This window comes from Orbicella franksi, chromosome 15 (assembly GCF_964199315.1).
Source record: "Orbicella franksi chromosome 15, jaOrbFran1.1, whole genome shotgun sequence".
Lineage (NCBI taxonomy): Eukaryota > Metazoa > Cnidaria > Anthozoa > Scleractinia > Merulinidae > Orbicella > Orbicella franksi.
In genome coordinates, this window is record NC_138159.1 from 14,631,882 (window position 1) to 14,653,342 (window position 21,461).

Genomic DNA, 21,461 nt, shown 5'->3' on the forward strand with positions numbered 1-21,461 from the left:
ACATCACGAGTGACGTGCATGTAAATAAATCACGATATCCATCAAGCAAAGGTAGATAATTGACAGTATTACAGAATAATGACAAGAAAATATCCGTCTTTTATTGAAGAAGAATCTTTTTTAATCGTAAATATATCTACGCGTTTTTGTTATCAACCTAATGGTGTCGCTGCAAGTTAATTTTCACGGTTTGAATGCCGCATAATTAACCTTAGGAGGAGATGAATTTGTCATACATCTGTGACTTCTATACACTTAGCAGGAAAAACTGTTTAATAAGACTTATATAAATATTGATTCACGAAATGAGTGTCATGCAGATTAGCTTAAACACAAGCCCCGGTTTTCTATCGATAAGTGTCAAAAACACGCCATTTAATGACCTATTCATAAGCTCCTCCAGCTATTGACAACACTTGCTATTTCTTGCACATTATTTTCAGAAAGTATCAGACATAACTGGCACTATACAGATTATTTTAATCATTTTTAATCACAACTATTGATTTTCAGACAATATTCGAATCGCCGGTTGTGACGTCCTGTCGTAAGCAGCCACCTCTCCTCAGCGACCAGTTTTCCAAAATACCAAACGTTTCCAAGTCAAATCACTATATTTGGAACCTCTTGTAACTGCGACCATCTCTCTTAAGGACCGGGGCCACTTTTAGAACTAAAAGTTTGAAATTTTCTTTGTTTTTATAATTACCCTCCAGCAAGCGACCACAGGACAGATTATAGAGCGTAAATTGGATAATAAGATGTCATAACATCATAGCATTCCTGGTTCAGGTACGTACAAGAGATGGGAAGTTTCTCAATGGGACTTTTCACACGAATAAGACATTTAAAACATGGGCAAGTCTCTGTAGTTATGATACGCTAATAAGGCACGGCAAAATTTTCACCCAGTATGGCCTAAGCTCTAGCGACCATCTAGGATTGACACTTTGGGTGGTCACTTACGGGAGGTTCGACTGTAGTAAATCCTAACCATCGAAAAAGACTAAAAAATATTTACACAACAATTTCTCACGTTAGAAGTGTTTGGCGGCTATTAGTTTAAGAATTCACAGTTTGATGTCAGGTAGTATCACTTGTGGAACAATGAGAAATTAATCGTTTTCGAATAATCGTGTGGTAACAAGTTGGCACTTGGGCCTTGTGGGTAGAATATACCCAGAGGTACAGCCCAAAGGTACAGTTATTGTGCTGTCGCATTTATCTGCTCTGTGGCCTTGTGCGTAGAATATACCCAAACGGGTCGCATTAAAGTGATCGAGCTCTACGCCCTTGTGGGCAGAATACACCCATGCAAAGGTAAACTTAATTATCTGTGGCATTAATTTGCTCCGTGCCCCTGTGGGTAGAATATACCCAAAGGTGCAATTAATTTGCTGTCGCATTTATCTGCTCTGTGTCCTTGTGGGGCAGAATACACCCAAAGGTAAATTTAATTTGCCGTTTCATCAATCTCTCTGTGGTCTTGTGGATAGAATATACCCAAAGGTGCAGTTAATTAGTTGTCGTATTAATCTGCTCTGTGCCCTTGTGGGTAGAATATACCCAAAGGTATAGTTAATTTGCCATTTCATCAATCTCTTTGTGGCCTTGTGAGTAGAATATACTCAAAGGTGCAGTTAATTTGCTGTCGCATTAATCTGGTCTATGTCCTTGTGGGTAGAATATACCCAAAGGTGCAGTTAATTTGCTATTTCATCAATTTCTCTGTGGCCTTGTGGGTAGAATATACCCAAAGGTATAGTTGATGAGCTGTGGCATTAATATGCTCTGTGCCCTTTTGGGTAGAATATACCTAAAGGTGCAACTATGTTGCCATTTCATCAATTTGTGTGTGGCCTTGTGGGTAGAATATACCCAAAGGTACAGTTAATTTTCCATTTCATCACTCTGCTATGTGTCCTCGAGGGTAGAATATACCCGAAGTCACATTGATTTGCTATGCCCTTTTGGGTAGAATATACCCAAACTATACAGTTAATGTGCTGTCGTATTAATATGCTCTGTGCCTTTTTGGGTAGAATATACCCAAAGGTACCTGAGTTAATGTGTTGTTGCATTGATCTGCCCTGTGCTCGAATCAACAATCACGCTCAATAACATTCGGTATTCTTTTGTGTACAGAATAGTATGAGTTACTTTTGAAAATTTTACAATATGTTGGAGGTGTTCCAGTCCCTTTAATGACCATGGCTGTCACAAATTTCAAACACCAACGGGTAAACGATCAAAACAGTCATTTTGTTAATAATAACTTGAGGGATCTTTTTTTGAAAAATTTTGGAAAAAGTTTTGGATGAACTTATTCGTTGTAATGCGATATTTCAGAATTCAAACAAGAATCACGAAGCAATTATGAACAATCCTGGAAAAGCAACGTAATTTGTAATCAGAACTTGTTTGGGTCGATTTTCAACTTCCTCGGCTTTTGCTTAGTTCGTACAATGGAGTAATATTAAGCAGTGGACAAGCTTAAGTGCAATTAGTTTGACTGTAATACAAAAATGTATTATGACGAACATCGAGTTGTTTGCCATCGGTTGAATTCTTTTTTGTTTTCTTCGCAGCGCCGAGTAAGCATGCATTGCAGACGGAAATTTACCGACGCAATGTAGTGTCTTCGACGCGGGTTACGCCGAACTATACCTGGGTTCTGCGAGCGGGCTTTCAAACTTCTTCAAGCCTGAACACAGATTGACCTATTATTTGCTGCTTTTTCAAACTTACCGTACGTAACCGCAGAAACGAGCACTGTTTCAGTTGGCTGCTCTCGCCTAGTTGTCCTGAATTCTGGAAGACAGTGCAAGAGACCGCAACAAAAAATCAGACCTTGTCTGATGCTTTGGTTTCAAAACGATGAAGGAATTACAAACGAGACGGAAACTCACCACAGCATTGCTACATGGCTGCTACAATCTGAAAGCGTAATATTACCGAAAACCAGCTGTAAGTCCATACCTGTAGTGGTGTGTTGATAATCCATGCACTCTCCAGTTTCAGGATGACACTTGTCCGAGCCTCCATTACATTGGCATGGTACACACGTGACGTACGGTCCTCCATTAGGCGTGATTCGTGTGTACCCACTGGCACACTGTTCACAGAATTGACCTTTGTACTCCGGTGGGCATGAGCAGTTCGTTGAGAGATTTTCAACCCTATCAAATACACTTTACTATGATTACGATTACTATCGATTTTCTCAAAAATGGATCAATATTCAGTCAAACAAAGTATGCGGTCACTTCCTTCACATTCAGGCCTACCATTGAAAATCTACGTTATGGCCACTATCTATTTTGATCCATTTTTTTCAAAAAAAGGGTTTGTTACTAGAAATATTTTTGTGTCCGTAAGAGAGTTCCGATCTTATTATCAGAATTGTGTAGTACACTCCTTTTGGGAGTTCTTTGACATAGATTTACACGTACGCCTGTATACCAACTACTTACCTTACGCCTGTATAACAAAATTGAAAAATGCCATTCTCACCCTTTTCTCAATAAAGCTAATTCACCCACCTTCCACTTGAATTAAAAGCCAATGTAATATCCGCCAACCGGCTAAATTGCTGAGTTGTTAATGTTGTCCACTTGGCCCTGATTCGCAGTGAAGTCAAATGACTCAAGACTCGTATCATTTCCTCGCCTGTGGGCTGCCGTCCAGAAGTGTTTCCCACTCTCCACTCGCCTTCATTAAGTTTAACCTGAAAACCAATTAAACTGATTGAACATATGTAATAAAGACAAGAAAAAAGATGACTCAGTCGGCATTAAATTCGCTGGTATCCATTAATACCCTGATCTGTTTGCATACGGCACTGTGAGAATAAAGTGGGTCATTCCTGCAGTCAAGGGCACTCATCGCGGACAGAGTAGAGCGGCAAGTTCGTCAATTAACAACAGCAACTTGGCGGCGCCCTCTCTGACAAACTGGCAGCCGGGACGTTTTTTATTTGTGTTGAGCCCTTACGTGAAACAGCACACAGAGATTTTTCCCATTACACCTGCACCTGCCTTCGTCAAGTAGACATCTTCATTCACAAGCCCTGCTACGTTTGGTCGACGCGAACGCATCTCGAAGGCGACTGCGTATGCCACAAGCTTGCCAACAATCGTCTCGTTAACAGTTATGCTTACCAGGTTAGGGAATAGGGTTAGGGAATAGCGACGTGGTTATGCAAAGGTAGAAAGAATGCTACAACTTTGTCGAGGGCAGCAAAGTGCCTCATTTGGTGCTGCCTTCGTCCCAGGATTAAAATCGTAAAAAGACGTGCAGGCTAAATAGGGTTAAGGCAGCATTATATCTATGTTTTCTGGATGATTAGTTAACAATTTCCACTGGCTTTTACCATGTGTAAAGAACTTTCTACACCTTGATTAATTTGTCACTATTTAGTCTTAAGAATTACCTCGTATTTAACAAAATTATTCCCACCAGGCGGAGGAGTATCGAGGCTAGTGGCAAGCGGCTGGTCAAACCACTTGCCTTCGAGAATAACATCACCCTTGGAGGATGCTGCAGGGCTTGAAGTATCGTCTTGTTGTAAATAGAATGACAGCGCCAAAGAGTATGCATATCTCTGGTCTGCGAGGTACTTGTCAGGTGCAACAAAATACACATCCTCTGAACCAGCTGTGTCAACTTTCAACGATCCTCTGTGAAAAGGAAACAAAATCATAAACTTCTAAATACTTCCACGGAAAGGAAAGGCAGCCCTACCATAGGCTAGTGCGGAAAGATGAAATTGGGGACTGCTAGAAAAACTGATCATTGCAATATTCAGAATCGTTTTTCGTCAGTGCCAGGAAACGTGCTGTACTGCACTTTATTAAACATGTACTGGCTGGTGGGAGGGGGGAGGGGGTGACCTTCATTTTCAGAGCATACGGCAATGCCGGTTGCAAGGAGATAAACATTTTGCTTGAGCTTATAGAAATGGAAGATTTTGAAAAAGGAACAAGTGTATAGGCCTGAAATTTTGAAGGTACCTTGACCATCAAAAGAGCATTCAAATAGAGCATTCAAATTTTCCTTCTGTAGTAATGTAAGCGCATTGAGTTTTCTAAATGCGCCTAAAAACTTTACGATTGTATTATTATTATTATTATTATTATTATTATTATTATTAAAAGGAGCATGGTGACTTCCTGGTCTGTGGGACCCAAACGTTACCCAAGCAAATTTTATTACAATGTGCTTTTGAATAAAGTGCGACAAGACCCCGCTAAAATTCTGAGAAATACAATGTAATACAGCGCATAATTGAGAAAATCCCGGGGGTGGGGGCACTGCCATATCTGGGCTATATAGGTATGTGCCGCTGTGAAGGATATGGTTTTCGAGCAGTTTACTCTAGGATAGGGTATGTAAATCAGAGCGTTTGGGTCTAGAATAGGGTATCATTTTTCACAAAATTGAGTAGTTGGTTGAAGATTGTATCTAGACTAAGGAAACCAGAAATTGCCACTCAAAAATATAAAAAAAATCAAATCTGCAAGTTTAAATTTACACAAATCAGCCTCAACGGTGTCGATAGATGGGGGGATTTGGGGAGTTTACTCTAGTATAGGGTAGCAAAATTCAGCTGAAGTAGCTCTGGTAATTAGGCTAAGGGTTCCAGGGTCCCAGCGGCACATCCCCACCCGGAAATTTTCAAAGTACCCCCCCCCCCGGAACGAAGAGAAAATCTTGCACGCATTCATTCGCATGACAGACAAATACAAACACCCTCGATTCAACATGGCATTCATTCTGCACGTACCTCTCGATGCTAATTGTTACAATCCAGTCCAGCTCAAGCTCTACTAGAACCCCAGCACTGTTGATCGCAGTCCAGTTATCAAAATCAGCATTGGATGAAAAGACAGACAGATTTGTGGTAATCTGTGAAACAAACCAGCCTTGGTCGCTCACGCAGCTTGGTAATTTGTTCGAACACTGGCACTTCAGGCAACCCTTGGAATTTTTGACACTTAAGACGCCATAGCCAGGTGAACACGTGTTGCATTGACGGCCGAGTGAATGCTCCTTGCAAGGACATTGGCCAGTCGTCTTGTTACAAACAGGATTCTTACTACCCGCAAGGTTACATTCACATGGTGTACAACCTGTGGGTAAAATATCTACATGCATATGGATTTATAATACCTCTAGCTGAGGGGTAAATTTATTTTGTGCCTGATTTATTTACATCAATGATTTATTGGCTTTTAAAACCATACAATATTTAACATATCCAGCAGGGGCGAGTGGAATAATTGTTTGATCAAAAACTCCCCCAAAAGACAGAAAATTAAAGCAAAATAAAAATAAAAACCTCCCCAAGAATTACGCGTAGACGTTTACCAGATTTTGAAGAGCATGGTAAAATGGCCCTTATAATCCATCAAATATTTACGTTCGCGCGCGATTGGTCTAAACACGTGACGATAAATCTCCTATTAACCAAGCTGTAAAAGTGGTATGGTCTTCCCTGCACCTACTTCATTACACTCAATATATAAAGAATGATCCACTTGGCAGATTGTGCACTCTGAAGTTCTACAAACGTTTGCTCGTCAAAACAATGATCTTACCAAGACAAATGTTTGAGTCATTTTCAGGTACAGCTGCATTCCTGTAAAAAGACTCTTTGCAAAAGTCACTCTTATCTACCAATGTGTTGTCTTTGCTATCATTGCAGATACCAAATCCTTTGGTTTCATTGTAAGCGCAACTCTCAGAATGATTATTACATTCACATGCTGCAATAAATAAGACAAAAAATTGGTTAACTACTGCTGAAACAATAGTCTTCTTACCACTATCTACGTTGTAATACCAACATAATTAGAGGTGGCAACATTAAACGGTAGATCTCGGAAACTTTTGATCCCATTTCAAAATCACAGGAGCTTTTCTAGCGACTCACAAGGCTCGTTTTCGTGTATTTCTTTCTACCACGTAGTCTCGAGCTTTATACCAAAGGGTTTCGGGGTCTCAGATTAGCTTGTATTGAGCTACATAGTGGAACGCGCGGTGGCCTCATGGTTAGTGCTCTCGACTCCAGAGATCGAGCGGTCAGGTTTCGAGCCCTGGACGAGGACATTTTGTTGTGTTTTGGGGCAAGACACTTTACTCTCACAGTGCCTCTCTCCACCCATGTGTACAAATGAGTACCGGCGAATTTAATGCTAGAGGTAGTACTGCGATGGGCTAGCATCCCATCCAGGTTGGAGTATGAAAATCCCTTATTCCGGGGTGAGTTCCAACCTGATGAGCCGCTTGGCTCGATCGTATGCAGACGTTACCTACATATTGATACGGGAAGTGTAATCTTTTCACTTGAGCACTCGATTATCACATGCTTGGTTAGGATTTTTGAAATAATTGAGTATACGAACGTCTTGACCTTGGTATCATCTACCGTGATTCGGTCTCAGGCTCTGATTGCGTAAAATCGCACGAGCCCTGGTCTGGGATTTGCAAACATGGTTATCTCAGCGAGTATCGGGTTTTTACCATTCATCGTCCAGGCTATTACTTCAAGGGTAGTTTGTATGTCGTTAGCTCACCTTCACAGGCCTCACGGATACGATAAGGCTTGTTGTTGAAAAGAGGTAAGCACTTCTCACAGTGAGATCCGGTAGTATTCCTTTGACATTTACATTTGGAAAAGTCCTGAAAATCAATACACATCGTGCTTCTATCAAGTTTATTACTCACGAACACCTTGCATCTCAAACTCAATAATGATTCAGCAAGTTCAAAGGATGCCATAATCGTGACAGAGTTTGGATATCTGATCTTAATTTATAGCAAGGATTATTTTAGACAGATACGCAGACGTTCTTTGGGCTCGTCACGCAATCTTCCTCCCCTGCTCAGGATGCTAAAGTAGGATTATTACGATTTAATTTCTCCGTTAATCCCTAGTTTAATTTTCAATTGAGAAGACATGTGCTTGCAGACATTTTCAAAAAAATCGAAGTAAAAAATACTCCGCTGTGTGTTATATTTTCAATTTAAGCAATTTTCCCTTAAATACATGTAACTGCATTCAAAAATGAATAGTCCCCGTGAAATCAAATTGGAGTTGGCCAAATGAATCTTCATTCTGTCATTAATACCGGCCAATGCAATGGAAGTCTTTTTTTCAACACGTTACAACGAAACAAAGTATTTGGAGTTCATGTGTGCATCAAACAGACGAAACAAATATTACTAACGAAGAAACATAAAAATGGTGAAAAATCCCAATTGGCAGAAATTGACGGGTTGGCCATCTACAGCTTGACAAGTTAAAATAGGGACTGCATATATGTATATTATTACTAAAAGAACGATACACTGTGCACTTGGAAGACCCTCTTCGAATGACCCAAAGGAAAGCTAGTATTGATGTATTGTAATTCACTTCTAAAGAGACAAAATGTGCAGAAATATGAAGTTTCGACGTTTTTTACGATAATCAAAGCAAACATTGGTGGTTTTTTTTTTTGTTTGTTTATTGCATTACTCTAGGTAGTGCAGAACTGTTTTTGGAGAGATAAGAAGGTAGCAAACTGTATTTGAGCCACACAGTGACACGAAAATAATAATAATAATAATAATAATAATAATAGTAGTAGTAGTAGTAGTAGTAGTAATAATAATAATAATAATAATAATAATAATAATAACAATAATGCATGGTCAGTACCCAAAAAGAACAAAAGAGAAGGACGTAGACCAAGACAAAAGCCACAATTGGCTGATTACACCTGGCCTCAAATCAGAAACAGAAGGTTTCATTATTGCTGCCCAAGATCAATGCATTAAGACCAACTATTACCGAAACAAGATCCTAAAAGATGGCACCGACCCAATGTGCAGAATCTGTGGGTAATTTCAAGAAACACTTGACCACCTTGTGTCCGGATGCCCTGAACATGCCAAGACAGAGTACATACAAAGACACAATAAAGCTGCAGCATATCTCCATTGGACAATAGGCAAACACTATAACATCAAAGTACAAGATAAACACTACGAACATGAACCAGCTACTGTGACAGAAAACCAAACAGCAACTATACTTTGGGACATGCCAATCCAAACCGACAAAGAGATAAAAGCAAACAGACCAGACAAAGTAGTGAAAGACAAGAAGGAAAGAACCTGTCTGCTTATCGATATGTCCATCCCCACAGAAAGGAACACCTCCTTGAAAACAATGGAAAAACTCACAAAGTACAAAGATCTTGAGATTGAAATCGAGAAAACGTGGGGAATGAAAACAACAACTGTCCCAGTGATCATTGGAGCTTTCGGGCTTGTCAAGAAGGGAACAGAAAACTACATCGGCAAGGTTCCAGGCAAAATTAGAATAACAGAGCTATAGAAGACCGTCTTCCTTGGAACTGCTCACATACTTAGGAGGACTTTATCCATCAAGTAATCCAGCAGACTTATGAATGCCCTAGGCTCACGGATTGAACTCGGCACCATAAGTTAAAAGCGGCAAGACTTTAAGGACTTATAATGATGATGATAACAATAATAATAATAATAATAATAATAATAATAACGTGGCTATAGAGCAATCCATTGGGACCTGTCAGGAAAATGTGGGTTTGAACGAAAGGAGAGATGGTATGACCATGTTCCAGACAGTGTGCTTGAAAATGAGGATTACAAACTTCTATGGGACTTCAGTGTGCGAACAGACCATGAAATAGGGGCTAGGAGACCGGATTTGGTGATCATTGACAAGAGAGACAAGAGCTGTCAGATTATAGATGTGGCAATTCCAGAGGATAATGGGGTGAGAGAGAAGGAAGATGAAAAAGTTGAAAAGTATCAAGATCTAGCAAGAGAAGTTCGAAAAATGTGGGGTGTGAGGACAAAGGTTATTCCAGTGGTAGTGGGAGCATTGGGATCAATACCACTAAGATTGAATGACAATCTGAGAGCCATTGAGGTGGGCATTCCTGTTGGACTGATCCAGAGACGTGCATTGTTGGGGTCGGCAAGAATTCTTAGAAAGGTGCTGGAGATGTAGAAAGAAGAAAAAAAGCAAACAAGGGATGTTTCTTGGCTTCCCTAGGCAACTTGTTGTTGCCTGGAGCCAATGACGAAACCAGCTTCAATATCAACAATAGCTGTGCGAATCTTTAATAATAATAATAATAATAATAATAATAATAATAATAATAATAATAATAAAGAGTCAGGGCATGTGGGGAGATTCAATTCTATAAAAAAAAAAAAACGATAATTTTATACATGTAGTTTCATCCTTCAGGGTAAGGTACATTCATTTATTCAGAAAACTCCTCGCTACACTTACATCTGGATCACACTCCGAAGCCTGTCCATTGCAGTGGCATGAAGCTAACAAATCCCAGTCTGACACGGCAAAGTAAAAACTCCTTTTCAATGCTTCTGAGACCGACGCAAGGTCGAAACCACTTGGTGTAATGTATGCCACTAATACCATTTTTATATTTGTCATGAGGAAGACAGACTGTTTCTTTATGTCGTTGACAATATTCTGTGCTTCAGCTGCATCACGTAATGGAGAATAAAAAAGCTGCAGCATAAACGGAAAATATTTACGCATTAAGAATACGACAAGCAAATTCAAATCAACAAATACTAACTGCCACCTGGACATACATGTGGTAACAGAACTGACGAAGCAGGAATTAACATTTCAAGAAAGCATAGCGGAGATATCTGTTTACATGCAAACAATGGCGTTATTTTCGATCGCGTGTCCCAAAATTACCCAGGCGTGTGAGCACGTGTGGTTAGCAGAACAGGTGAAACCTTTTCGAACCTTTAAACGCGGTTGCATTTCCAACACGATTTTTGATCTATGTCCGCATTCGAATTTCCTTTATACTTTTAAAGGGAAGCATTCTTACATTATTCTAAGTAAAAGGGCGGTATTTGTTCTGTACTTTGGATATTCTCTTTGATGGAACACATTAAGACACCCCGTCAACCTGCTCGTAGAGAAGACCACTGAACTGGACTCAGTCTGACTCAATGAGAGCAAAATTGCTGGTTCAATTAACGAGGTTTCCTACATAGTCACTTTTTCTTGTTCTCTTCTCGCCTGACGTATTTTGCCCCCTATGTGCATAATTGTACATCTAGGTAATTATGCAAAAACTAACCAACGCATTTACTCGACAATGATATCTCGACGATTTGGAAACGTCGTTTATTACTTTTGATTCTCTCAAGCCTTACTTATTCGATTGAAGCATTGCCGCTTTAACGAAACGTTTGCGAATTTTTGTCTTATATACACAGAACGTGTGAAAATTTCAATAGATTTCAATAGATTCTGTATCAGCGTCATTTCACTTTTTGCAAATAAATATCTCAATCAGTCAGCTTACCTGTAAATTAGGGTTAGTGTCAGGGTCTATCTTAAAGCATTGAACTTTCAAACCTTCCGTCTCGTTTTCTGGTGTTTCCGGCATGTTGAAAAACACCGTGCAGTTCGTTGCAAAGTACCTTATGGGACTGAAGGTTCTTCCCGAATCATTCGACTTCAAAAGGTACATCGCTGCAGGCAGTGCGTGGTAAAATGTCACCACAGACCGATAAAGCATAAACGTTCTTCCAAAGTCGACCTGTAACGCAACAGGGTACTCGAAGTTCTTAGATTTCCAGAACTTGCCATCGGCAGAGGGATCGTCAACAAAACTCGTCGGATGCTTGTTATTTGGGTCTGTCGCGGTGCAGACTTTAGAGCAGTCCAACATGACGCAATACTGTTCTGGCGGGTCTCCACAAGTTGAATTCGCTGTTACATTGAAATCTCCAGAAAGATTTGCAGGCGGCGGGTAACAAGGTCCGCTACGACACGAATCCTGGCACGAAACAAGCTGAGCTGCAAAAATATTTGCTAGTAAACAAAAAATGGCAAAGCTTAGACCAGGCTGACAACAGAGGCGCTTCAGAATTTGCCGCATTTCCATTCAAAACTGCCACCTGCTCAACTGCCAACTGCAATTACCAGTTTTGTAATCTAGAGCTGATAAACTTCTGTAATCCTCACGTTTGAGTAAGCAGAAGTACAAGGAATATGCCAAGACTTATCCTACAGAATTTTAGAGCGGAAAAACGTAATAAGCATGCGCGAGTTTTGACTTTTCTTTGTGCTTTCACAGCACGGAGACTGCTCTCCTGAGGGTGCAAAATGACATCCTCTGTGAGATAGATAATCAGAAATGCGTTATCCTGCTACTGTTGGACATGTCTGCGGCGTATGATACCGTCGACCATAAACTGCTACTAGAAAGAATGGAAAAACGCTACGGCGTGAAAGGAAATGCGCTAAAATGGTTTCGATCCTATCTTCAAGACCGAAAGCAGTTTGTGATGATTGACGGAACCAAGTCAGAGATGAAAGAACTTCGCTACGGTGTTCCCCAGGGATCCGTTTTAGGGCCAATCCTGTATTTGTTATACACATCGCCCATCGGGGACATCATCAAACGGCACGGACTTAACTACCATCTATATGCTGATGACACCCAGCTCTACCTCTCATTTAAGCCCAACTACGCCGAACAACCTGGTTCTATAGCTAAAATAGAAGCATGTGTTTCTGAGATCGACTCGTGGATGGTGTGCAATAAGCTGAAACTAAACAGAGGAAAGACGGAGTTTTTGATCTTAAGCGCACGACATCGTCCACCCCCACTAATAGACCACGTCGATGTGTCTGGTGAACAGATCGAGCCATCTACTTCTGCAAAGAACATTGGAGTCATCTTTGATGAGTACATGTCACTGGAAAAGCATGTTACCAGTACCTGCAAGGCCTGTTTCTTCCATCTTAGAAACATTAGCAGGATAAGAGTCTGTCTATCTCTAGCAGACACTGAAAAGTTAGTACATGCATTCATCACTTCCAAACTAGATAACGCCAACTCGCTTCTATATGGACTACCAAAATTTTTGATAGATCGTCTACAAAATGTCCAGAATGCTGCGGCTCGCGTTGTTACTAGAACAAGGAAATACGATCACATCAAGCCGGTTTTAAAGCAGCTACACTGGCTTCCAATAAGCCAGCGCATCAATTATAAGATTTTACTTTTAACCTATAAAGCGCTCAACGGCCAGGCCCCCAATTACATTACTGAACTGCTAGAGCCTTATGTACCAAGCAGAAATCTTCGATCCTCCTCCAAAAACCTCTTGAAAGTACCACCTGTCAAGTTAATAGGCTATGGTCATAGGTGTTTCTCTTTTGTAGCACCTAGCCTATGGAACTCTCTTCCGAACAATATAAGAGGGAGCGGCTCGCTATCAGATTTTAAGACTTGTATAAAGACATATCTTTTTAACAAATTTTATAACTAGACTTTTGGTTAGTTAGTTAATTAGTAGATTAGATAGTTTAGCTAGTTAGTTAGTCAGTCACTTAGTTAAGTTAGTCAGTTTTCATTTAAAGATTTTAATGATTCCTAGTTTTACTTTCATTTTTACAGCTTAGCTATTTTATTTGTTAGTAATTTTTTATCACTGATGTAAATTTTTAATGTAAATTTTATTTTTAATAACATTTTTTACTGTAAAGCGCCATGAGCCATGGATATGGCGCTATACAAATCTATTATTATTATTATTTATTATTATTATTCCAATAACCCTTGCGAAGATAGCCGATAAAACACTGTCTCGAGTGTTTGATATATCTTCTCAATCGATACCTGAAAAACTAAGGTGTAAATGGAGAAGTAAAATCGTCAAAATCTATGCTAATTAAGACCGAATATCCAAACCTCCTTCACGGTTGTAATTTTCTTTGTTTCAACATCAAGAATGATTGACGAGTTTGAGAATAAAGTTTCATGTTTTTTTTTTTTTTTTTTTGCAAACATTCGTGTTTGTTTGTTTGTTTGTTTGTTTGTTTGTTTGTTTTTTGCATTACTCCAGGTTGGACAAAACTGTTTTTGGAGAAATAAGAAGGCAGCAAAATTAATTTGTAACACACAGTGACACGAAAATAATGAATATATTCGCTGTTGCATCGAAATCTCCAGTAATAGTTTAAGGCGGTGGATAACAAGGTCCGCTACGACACTAATCTTGGCACGAAATCTGAGCTGCAAAAATAATTACAAGTAAACACAAAATGGCGAAGTTCAGACCATGCTGACAATAGAAGCACTTCAGAATTTGCCACATTTCCATTCAAAACTGCTACCTGCTCAACTGCAATTACCAGTTGATGCACTTTCCAGCTGATGCACTTCTGTAATCCTTGCGCTCGAGTAAGCATAAGTAAAAGGAACATGTCACTTATCACGGATTGGCGAGTGCGCGAGCAGAACAAGTGGGAGACACTCAAATGTTTTACTTGCAGGGGAGGTGACAGGAAAAAATGTAACGGGCACCTTAAAAGTTTTCAAAAAAGATGAATAACTTTAAAAAACGCGTGGTTACCCCTACATTTTATGTTATGAAATGGAAGTGGCAAGCTTATTCAACGCGTGGTTAGTTTCTAGTTGTGAGGAAAACCTGTTTAGACTGTATTTTAGCTCTGTCAGAGACGCTAAAAGCGCGGTTGCAACGATTTTCAGGGTCATCTAAAACATACCAAAAATAATATGGATAATAAAGTGTATTATCGTTTGTCTCACGATGTAGTCACTTGAGATGTAGATCGATCTACATCTCAAGTGACTACATCGTGAGACAAACGATAATACACTTTATTATTGCATCTACCACGATGAATAACAACAACCTTTTCCTCGACAATAATATGGATGTTACCATTTACCATGTAGTCTTAAGATCTTTATAAGTGTGCTTGCTTTTCTGCATGTAAAGACGAATTCTAAGGAAACCTGTCCTTTCCTTCTTTTATTCAGAAAAAGCTGATGTCAGCATTTTTGTTGAGATTCAAGGCTATTATCTCGAAAACATGCCTGGATACTCCCGCCTTTCTTTGTGGATTGCAATAGCACTTGCGGAGATCTACTTTTTCCGCACGGTTCTAATATGGCACAAAAGCCTTCGTATTTAGTAGGCACCGTCCTTAACTGGCCGTTATCCAGAGGCTAGTTTCGAAGTTGGGACTCGCTTTGGTGGCCATTTCCGTTGTGAAGAGGTTAAAAGAATTAGTATATGGACGGTCCGCCGAGACGAAAAAAAAGTAGCCGTTGTAGAGAGGAGACTGTTGTAGCGAGGTGGCCGTTAGCGGAGGTTCCACCGTAGATTGAAACACTGTGGTGTTTAAAAATGAAAAGGTATTGCTCTCCATGTTAAATGGTGGGTATTTCATTAAGTTCTAAGCAAACTGATGATATCAAAAAGTGGCAAAATGTGATGAGCGTAGTCCGGTTCACGTTTTAACACATCATGAAAGCGAGAGAGACAGAGTTTTCTTCCAAATGCTACTTGTACAATAAACGTCAAAGTTGTCTACATTCTGCACGATTCTGAAGAATTGTGACAAACGACAAAAGTTTTTAATGGGAAGAAGTGTAGCAGTTGCTTGATTAGAAATCATACGCCTAATTTGAGCAATGCAAATGAAGTAAGTGTTTTATTGACCTGTTAACGCGGTTGTCACAATCTAATGGAGACTACAAATTATCTTGTTCCGAATTGAATTATAAAAGGACAAGACCCAAATGTAAGGTAACAAACTTAAATGCAGTGGCTAAGCTTGATTTACTGTCGAAACAAAAATCTGTTTCTGAACGATAGTGTCTCGGTCTTGGCCGCTGTTCTTCGTTCTCCACTCGCCTTTGTTGCACATTTACATAACTATTAACTCCTATCGGGGGAGAGATTCTGACAGTTAATAGTTAATTGTAGTGGTCACATGAGGAATAAGAAATATTACAGTGCAATCCAGTTTTTTTGAAGCCTCCAAGGGATATGAAAATTAGTTAAAAAGTCAGGTGGTTCCAAAAGTCGGGGTGAAATTATGAAAGTTTTTTAAATTCGTGTTATCCAATTTTTGCTTTCTTAACCGGAAATAATATTCCACCTCATAAGAATTAAACAAGGTCAACGAAATTAAAACGTTCTCAATTTTATGAGTTTATTAAACTCAAGGAGGGTCTGACACATAAATTATTCTACTTCTTTTTATACAGCTAAAAGAATTTCTGTTTTTTTGCGCTCTCTGGTTAATTTTTTTTCCGTAGAATTTCTTTGATTTTTATCACAGAGGCGTTTCTTTGTTTTCTGTGTTTCCATGTGGCTCTGTTTGCCTTGTCGGTTCGTGTCCATTTTTCAATATCTCATTTCCTTGTATAGTCTCCTTCGCAGCCGTTATTAGCTGCGAAGGAGACTATTCCTTGTAATGCATTAACATTAACGGTGACTCCAGTCTGGCTTGGTCCAAAGATTTTCCTTTTTTCGAGTTACTCGGCTCGTGCAGCAGTTTTTCTCGACAATAACTGAATAAAAGCTACTCGAAAATTTCTTATTCTTACAGCATAAATTAACGGATTGAGCAACGAATAGATTGTTTTCACTGTCACGCAATAAAAAAATAAATCGAAAACCATCCAGTGGAAAAAGCTATGAAATTATGATGTTATAGAAGATAACTAAGTAAGCCACTTCTCCAAGTTTTAGGCCTGCGCGTTTCCCCAAACTTCAGATATTTGTCGTAATGTTTCGCCGATATTTACAGAGCCCAGTATGAAAACGCCATGTCGGTGTACCTCCGTGGTACACCAATATGGCGGCCGGAAAATAGTGTAAACATCTGGAACTTACTTTGGCTATCTAGACGACTGATTATCAGTACTGATCAAACAAGCATTTACATAAGCACTTTTCCTAATGCGTTAACTTCTAAAAAGGCTCAAAATCATGGGATACATGTAAGTATATATCTTTCAACAAACTTGATCATAGCCTTGTGTCACGCACCTCCATAACCCTGAAATTCAAAATGCTCTGGATTCCAAACGAAGCACGCTATTGAGCTGTAAAATTGTAAACGGATAAAAGTTTATCGTCTCTTGTGCCTGATGAGGACAAAAACTTTGGTGGCTCTTTCGTTTCGTTTTTCGTACTGGAAATAAAGTAAAAACACATATTACAATAAGGCTTACATTGAGGGAGATTCTCGTCTTAAAAGAGTACACAATAATGAGCCAGAGAGTGAATGGGATATAACACAGCAAAATAACTAGATTTAGAATGGCAGTAGTGTAAAAAGCTTTCTTGTTCCTTAGTATCTTCTCTTTGGCCTCTAAAGAAACTTGGTTAGCAGCAATTTGTTTTTCGTTGCGACGGACTTACTTGCATACAGCGACGTTGAAGTAAACGGGGAGAATTGCAAGAAGCGTTACAGAAAATGTTAGTATGGTCTTAGATAGTTTTGTTGTGATCAAGGAGTTTCCGCTGGGAATTATGATGGCTACAACCCACGCCAGAGCAGAGGCTATAACGATGCGACTTTCAGTGATCTTGCTCCTGTATGCAAAGGGGTGTTTTATCGCAACATAACGCTCGGCACTAATCAAGACCAAATGATGGAATGATGCAAGTAAACATCTCATCGTGAGAGCTCTTGATAGGTTGGTTATAGCGCAAAGCATGTTGTGTTCACCTCTGAGAAGAGAATTTGCACTGGCAATGTGTAGAGGTTGAGTAACGAGGCCGACCACGATGTCAGTTGTGGATAAACAGGCGAGCGCTATGTTGGATTTCGGACGAAGCTGTGGATTGGTTGCCACTGACACCATCACCAAAATGTTGAGTGAAATGATAACAGGACAGGTGAGAGCGTTAACAACGATTCTGACGATGAACATAGCGCGAAGTTCAGGAGAAATCTCTGCGGGATTTATAGGAAAAAATGCGAGCTGAGCCCGCCACAACTATTCAACGTGCTGTCGAGTTTGGTGAAATTCATCTTCTTTGGAGTGACTCGGTGTCTCAGAGTTTCTTTGCTTAGGGATTTTGAGATGGCTTGCTAACCTTCTTCTGCTGTCCCTCTAAAGTGAGTTCAGTCTTTAATTCCCTTTCCTAACTGAGTTTCCTTCGTGTGCTCCCCTTTTTTATGACCCTCTAAAATGAACAGTCAGTCCTTAATTTCGTTTACAGTCTGACTACAGAAGGTGACATTGATTAACGTTAATATACATTTTGTTTTATTCATTAGCAAGCGTAATTCTTAATTACTTTATCACAATTTGTAGAACTAAAATTGTCATTACATTAGCACATCATTCTAAAGTGCTAAGTGATGTCTAGTCTTAAATGCGCGTAGCCGGAACACTTGAATACAGATCTCAAAGGCATTCAGTAAAGATAGCTTTGAATTTGAAACACAATCTTATTAGCAATGTTTTCCGAAGCATCAGACACCATTATAAGAGGACTTATGACCGGTAAGTGCACGCCCTATTGGCGGCAATCCTGTGATTTGCAGTCATTAACTATTCTATTTTCGCTTTAGTTTTCGCTGTAAAATAGCAAACAAGAAGTTTGTTTTGCGTGGCGTTGGCAGTTTTCTCAATTGTTGGATTTTGCCAACGTTCATGAGAGATGTTTCGAGTGCTATTCTTCCCAACCAACTTTGTGGGTTGGAAAATAAGCTATTCCTACATATGTTTTGCAATTGTTGAACGTATTTTTGCGGTTAGCTATTTTCCACTTTTTGTTTGGTGTTTATTTTACATTGTGTTACTAATAACAAGAGATCACAATAAATTAAATTCTGAGCACCATAGTGCCGGATTTGTTTCATTTATTTGATGGCCTGCTCCTCCTTGATTTTAGTAAATAATAATAATAAAAAAGCCATCTTTCTTAATGTCTCTCTTGGGGCAGTGAGATGAAATAACAACGTCAAAAGGGGAAAAAAAAAACAAAACAAAACAAAACAAAACAAACAAACTAAATGAACGAGTCGTCATTACCAAAATCAACTCGTAATTACTAAAATCAATAATTGCCCTTTTAAGCAAGCTTTTTGTTGAACATCAGAATTCTAAACTACGTACTGACTGCTTCGGTTCCGTACACATGCACGCACATTTACGCTCTTCAAAAATGGAGTGAATACAATTGTTGCATGGTAATAGATGTCCAACAGTAGCAATGAAATAACGAAAGAATGAGTGATGCGAATGCAGCCATAACACTACTGGAAAAATGACCTGAAAAGAATTCAGGCTCTGAACGGGATTCAAACCCACGACCTTTGCGTTTACGGTGCAATGCTCTACCAACTGAGCTATCAAAGCCACATGAGAGCGGTCGTGTGTGGGTTCGGCCCTATATGTTCAGTGGACTTAATACTCGGCTCAAGTATATGAATTCCATGGTAATAGATGTCCAACAGTAGCAATGAAATAACGAAAGAATGAGTGATGCGAATGCAGCCATAACACTACTGGAAAAATGACCTGAAAAGAATTCAGGCTCTGAACGGGATTCGAACCCACGACCTTTGCGTTACCGGTGCAATGCTCTACCAACTGAGCTATCAAAGCCACATGAGAGCGGTCGTGTGTGGGTTCGGCCCTATATGTTCAGTGGACTTAATACTCGGCTCAGGTATATGAATTCCATGGTAATAGATGTCCAACAGTAGCAATGAAATAACGAAAGAATGCCAATTGTTACAATATATAGCTTCAAAAGACGTGTGTTATTAGTCCGTTTCATTCCCCGTAGTTTTGGTCTTTTAATAGTAGTCTCACGTGTGCGTTTTTAGTTGGAGCGTCTAAAATTTCTGGTGTTCACTGTCATGTCATCAAGAATTCAAGTCGTGATCATTTAATAATTAAAGTCAATAATCTAAGATATGACAGATAATTGATATGGAAAGAGCCTCGCCAAAATTTAAGTCTGTGCCGTTTTTCATTCAAGCGTTATTCAGGGAAATGCTTCACTGAAAATCAGTATAGAGATCTGTACTGAGATGTTATGTTGGTGCACCTCGAAGGGGCAGCAACATGGCCGCCATAATGTGAAAGAAACATCTGTCTTTGCGTTCTTCTTATTGAAAGGAAACGTTATTACCTTAGAGCTCCGACACACTAAAATTAAAACTTTTTCTAGCGCAAGAATTGTTCAGTTATCAAAAACTTAAGCGATAACTCATCCTTTGACCTGCGCGACAGTAGTCTTGGGCCGCCATTTTCATGTCACGCAGCACAAAAGCTTGGAAATTCAAACCGGCGTGTTCGAAGAACTGACACTGATGAGATAAAACTATTACGTCAAGACATTAGATGGTTTACTAACTGACGAAACTAAAACCTCTGTCCGTTAGGTAAATTTTATTCACACGAAAACACAATTTTCTGACACCATCATCATTATCACTGCACAGGCGGATCCAGAGTTATTCTTAGGAGGGTTGCATCACTAAGGAATTGCGTAACTAAATACGAAGAAGATGGCTTTATCTCACGGGGGGGGGGGGGGGGAAGTCCGCACCCCCTACACCCTCCCTATAGCTCCGCCACTGCACAGACACAGTTTAATATTGCTGCAAGATAGACTACAATACAGTGTAAGTTGTATAGACCATTGCATTAATGTCGCACACAATCAACATTTTGTCGTATTTTTTCATTTAAACAAAGAAACACATGAATCTGTGGCAAACGCGTAGAAGTATGGGACTCGAAACTTGCGACTGATTTTACAAGGAATATGAGTTTGTAACGGATTCTCATGAAAGTCCTCATATCTACTAAATAAGGTATGATGAATCGGGCAGTGAGGCTTACAAACTTTTTTTTATTAAAAAAAAAAGAAGAAAAAAATATCCATTGATGATCGCGATCTTTAAAGGGCTCTCATCAGCTGTATTTCCGTCATTTTTATTTCAACTCTTTATGTAACGAAAACAAAAATTCTAACTGCTATGTATTGTCTTATTTTAGCTCCTACACATTTAATTGGCGTTATCGATGACGAAGCTAATTTAAATTAAGCGGACTAGCTTTTGGCGGTTATTTATGGTCATTCTAATGTTATCTTATCTTTATATTTAATTTTATGTGCAATATTCATTGAACCACAGCGCTAACAATAAGCGTTATTTACATTTGTTGAACATTTCAGTTTTGTTTTTGAAACAAACTTGTTGGCATCATTGTAAATTTGATCCTTTTTCGTAACATTTCAGTCTTCTTTTGCTATTACCTTCCCTTCTTCTCTCTTATGTCAAGGCGGCACAGAAGAGTAGTTTGGCGGTACAGCATTTTGTAAACAGAATTTATCTGATGTTGCAAAGGTCACCATAGATTTTTCTTTTGAACCATAGGCTATGCATTTCCACATGTATTGATGGTTTTCGTCAAAAATAAACAATCTTAACCGTTAAGAAATAAAGTCAAGTCTATGGGATATGATAGATGATTGATATATAAATAATCTTGCTAAGATTTAAGTCTGAGCGGTTTTTCTTTCGAGTGTGTCAAGTGCTTACTTGAAACTAATTTAGCTTC

General features: G+C 39.3%; 2 protein-coding genes, 1 non-coding gene and 1 pseudogene across 3 annotated transcripts; 1 reads left to right on the forward strand and 3 right to left on the reverse strand.

Annotated features, from left to right (window-relative positions):
• Window positions 1-4,324: 4,324 nt before the first annotated feature.
• Window positions 4,325-12,163, reverse strand: LOC145470266 (netrin-1-like). Its single transcript, XM_081454097.1, has 6 exons — window positions 11,397-12,163; window positions 10,334-10,576; window positions 7,578-7,683; window positions 6,600-6,767; window positions 5,786-6,131; window positions 4,325-4,679 (listed from the first exon to the last, which is right to left on the reverse strand). The coding sequence occupies exons 1-6, from the start codon at window positions 11,979-11,981 to the stop codon at window positions 4,412-4,414; spliced, it is 1,716 nt and encodes a 571-aa protein (XP_081310223.1). The 5' UTR covers window positions 11,982-12,163; the 3' UTR covers window positions 4,325-4,411.
• LOC145469037 (uncharacterized) lies at window positions 8,971-9,515 on the forward strand. Its single transcript, XM_081452688.1, has one exon. The coding sequence runs from the start codon at window positions 9,089-9,091 to the stop codon at window positions 9,383-9,385; it is 297 nt and encodes a 98-aa protein (XP_081308814.1). The 5' UTR covers window positions 8,971-9,088; the 3' UTR covers window positions 9,386-9,515.
• A 1,934-nt stretch (window positions 12,164-14,097) lies between the features above and the next one.
• LOC145469246 (uncharacterized) lies at window positions 14,098-18,046 on the reverse strand (annotated as a pseudogene).
• Window positions 18,047-19,168: 1,122 nt separating this feature from the next.
• Window positions 19,169-19,241, reverse strand: Trnay-gua (transfer RNA tyrosine (anticodon GUA)). The gene has a single exon. It is a non-coding gene; the product is annotated as a tRNA-Tyr (tRNA).
• Window positions 19,242-21,461: the final 2,220 nt, after the last annotated feature.

Coding starts and splice junctions, on each gene's coding strand:
- LOC145469037 (XM_081452688.1), top strand. CDS start 9,089: ATGCCAATCCAAACCGACAAAGAGATAAAAGCAAACAGACCAGACAAA.
- LOC145470266 (XM_081454097.1), bottom strand. CDS start 11,981: ATGGAAATGCGGCAAATTCTGAAGCGCCTCTGTTGTCAGCCTGGTCTA. Junction 10,577..11,396: donor ACACTAACCCTAATTTACAG/GTAAGCTGACTG, acceptor TTTATGCTGCAG/CTTTTTTATTCTCCATTACG. Junction 6,768..7,577: donor TATCCGTGAGGCCTGTGAAG/GTGAGCTAACGA, acceptor TATTTATTGCAG/CATGTGAATGTAATAATCAT.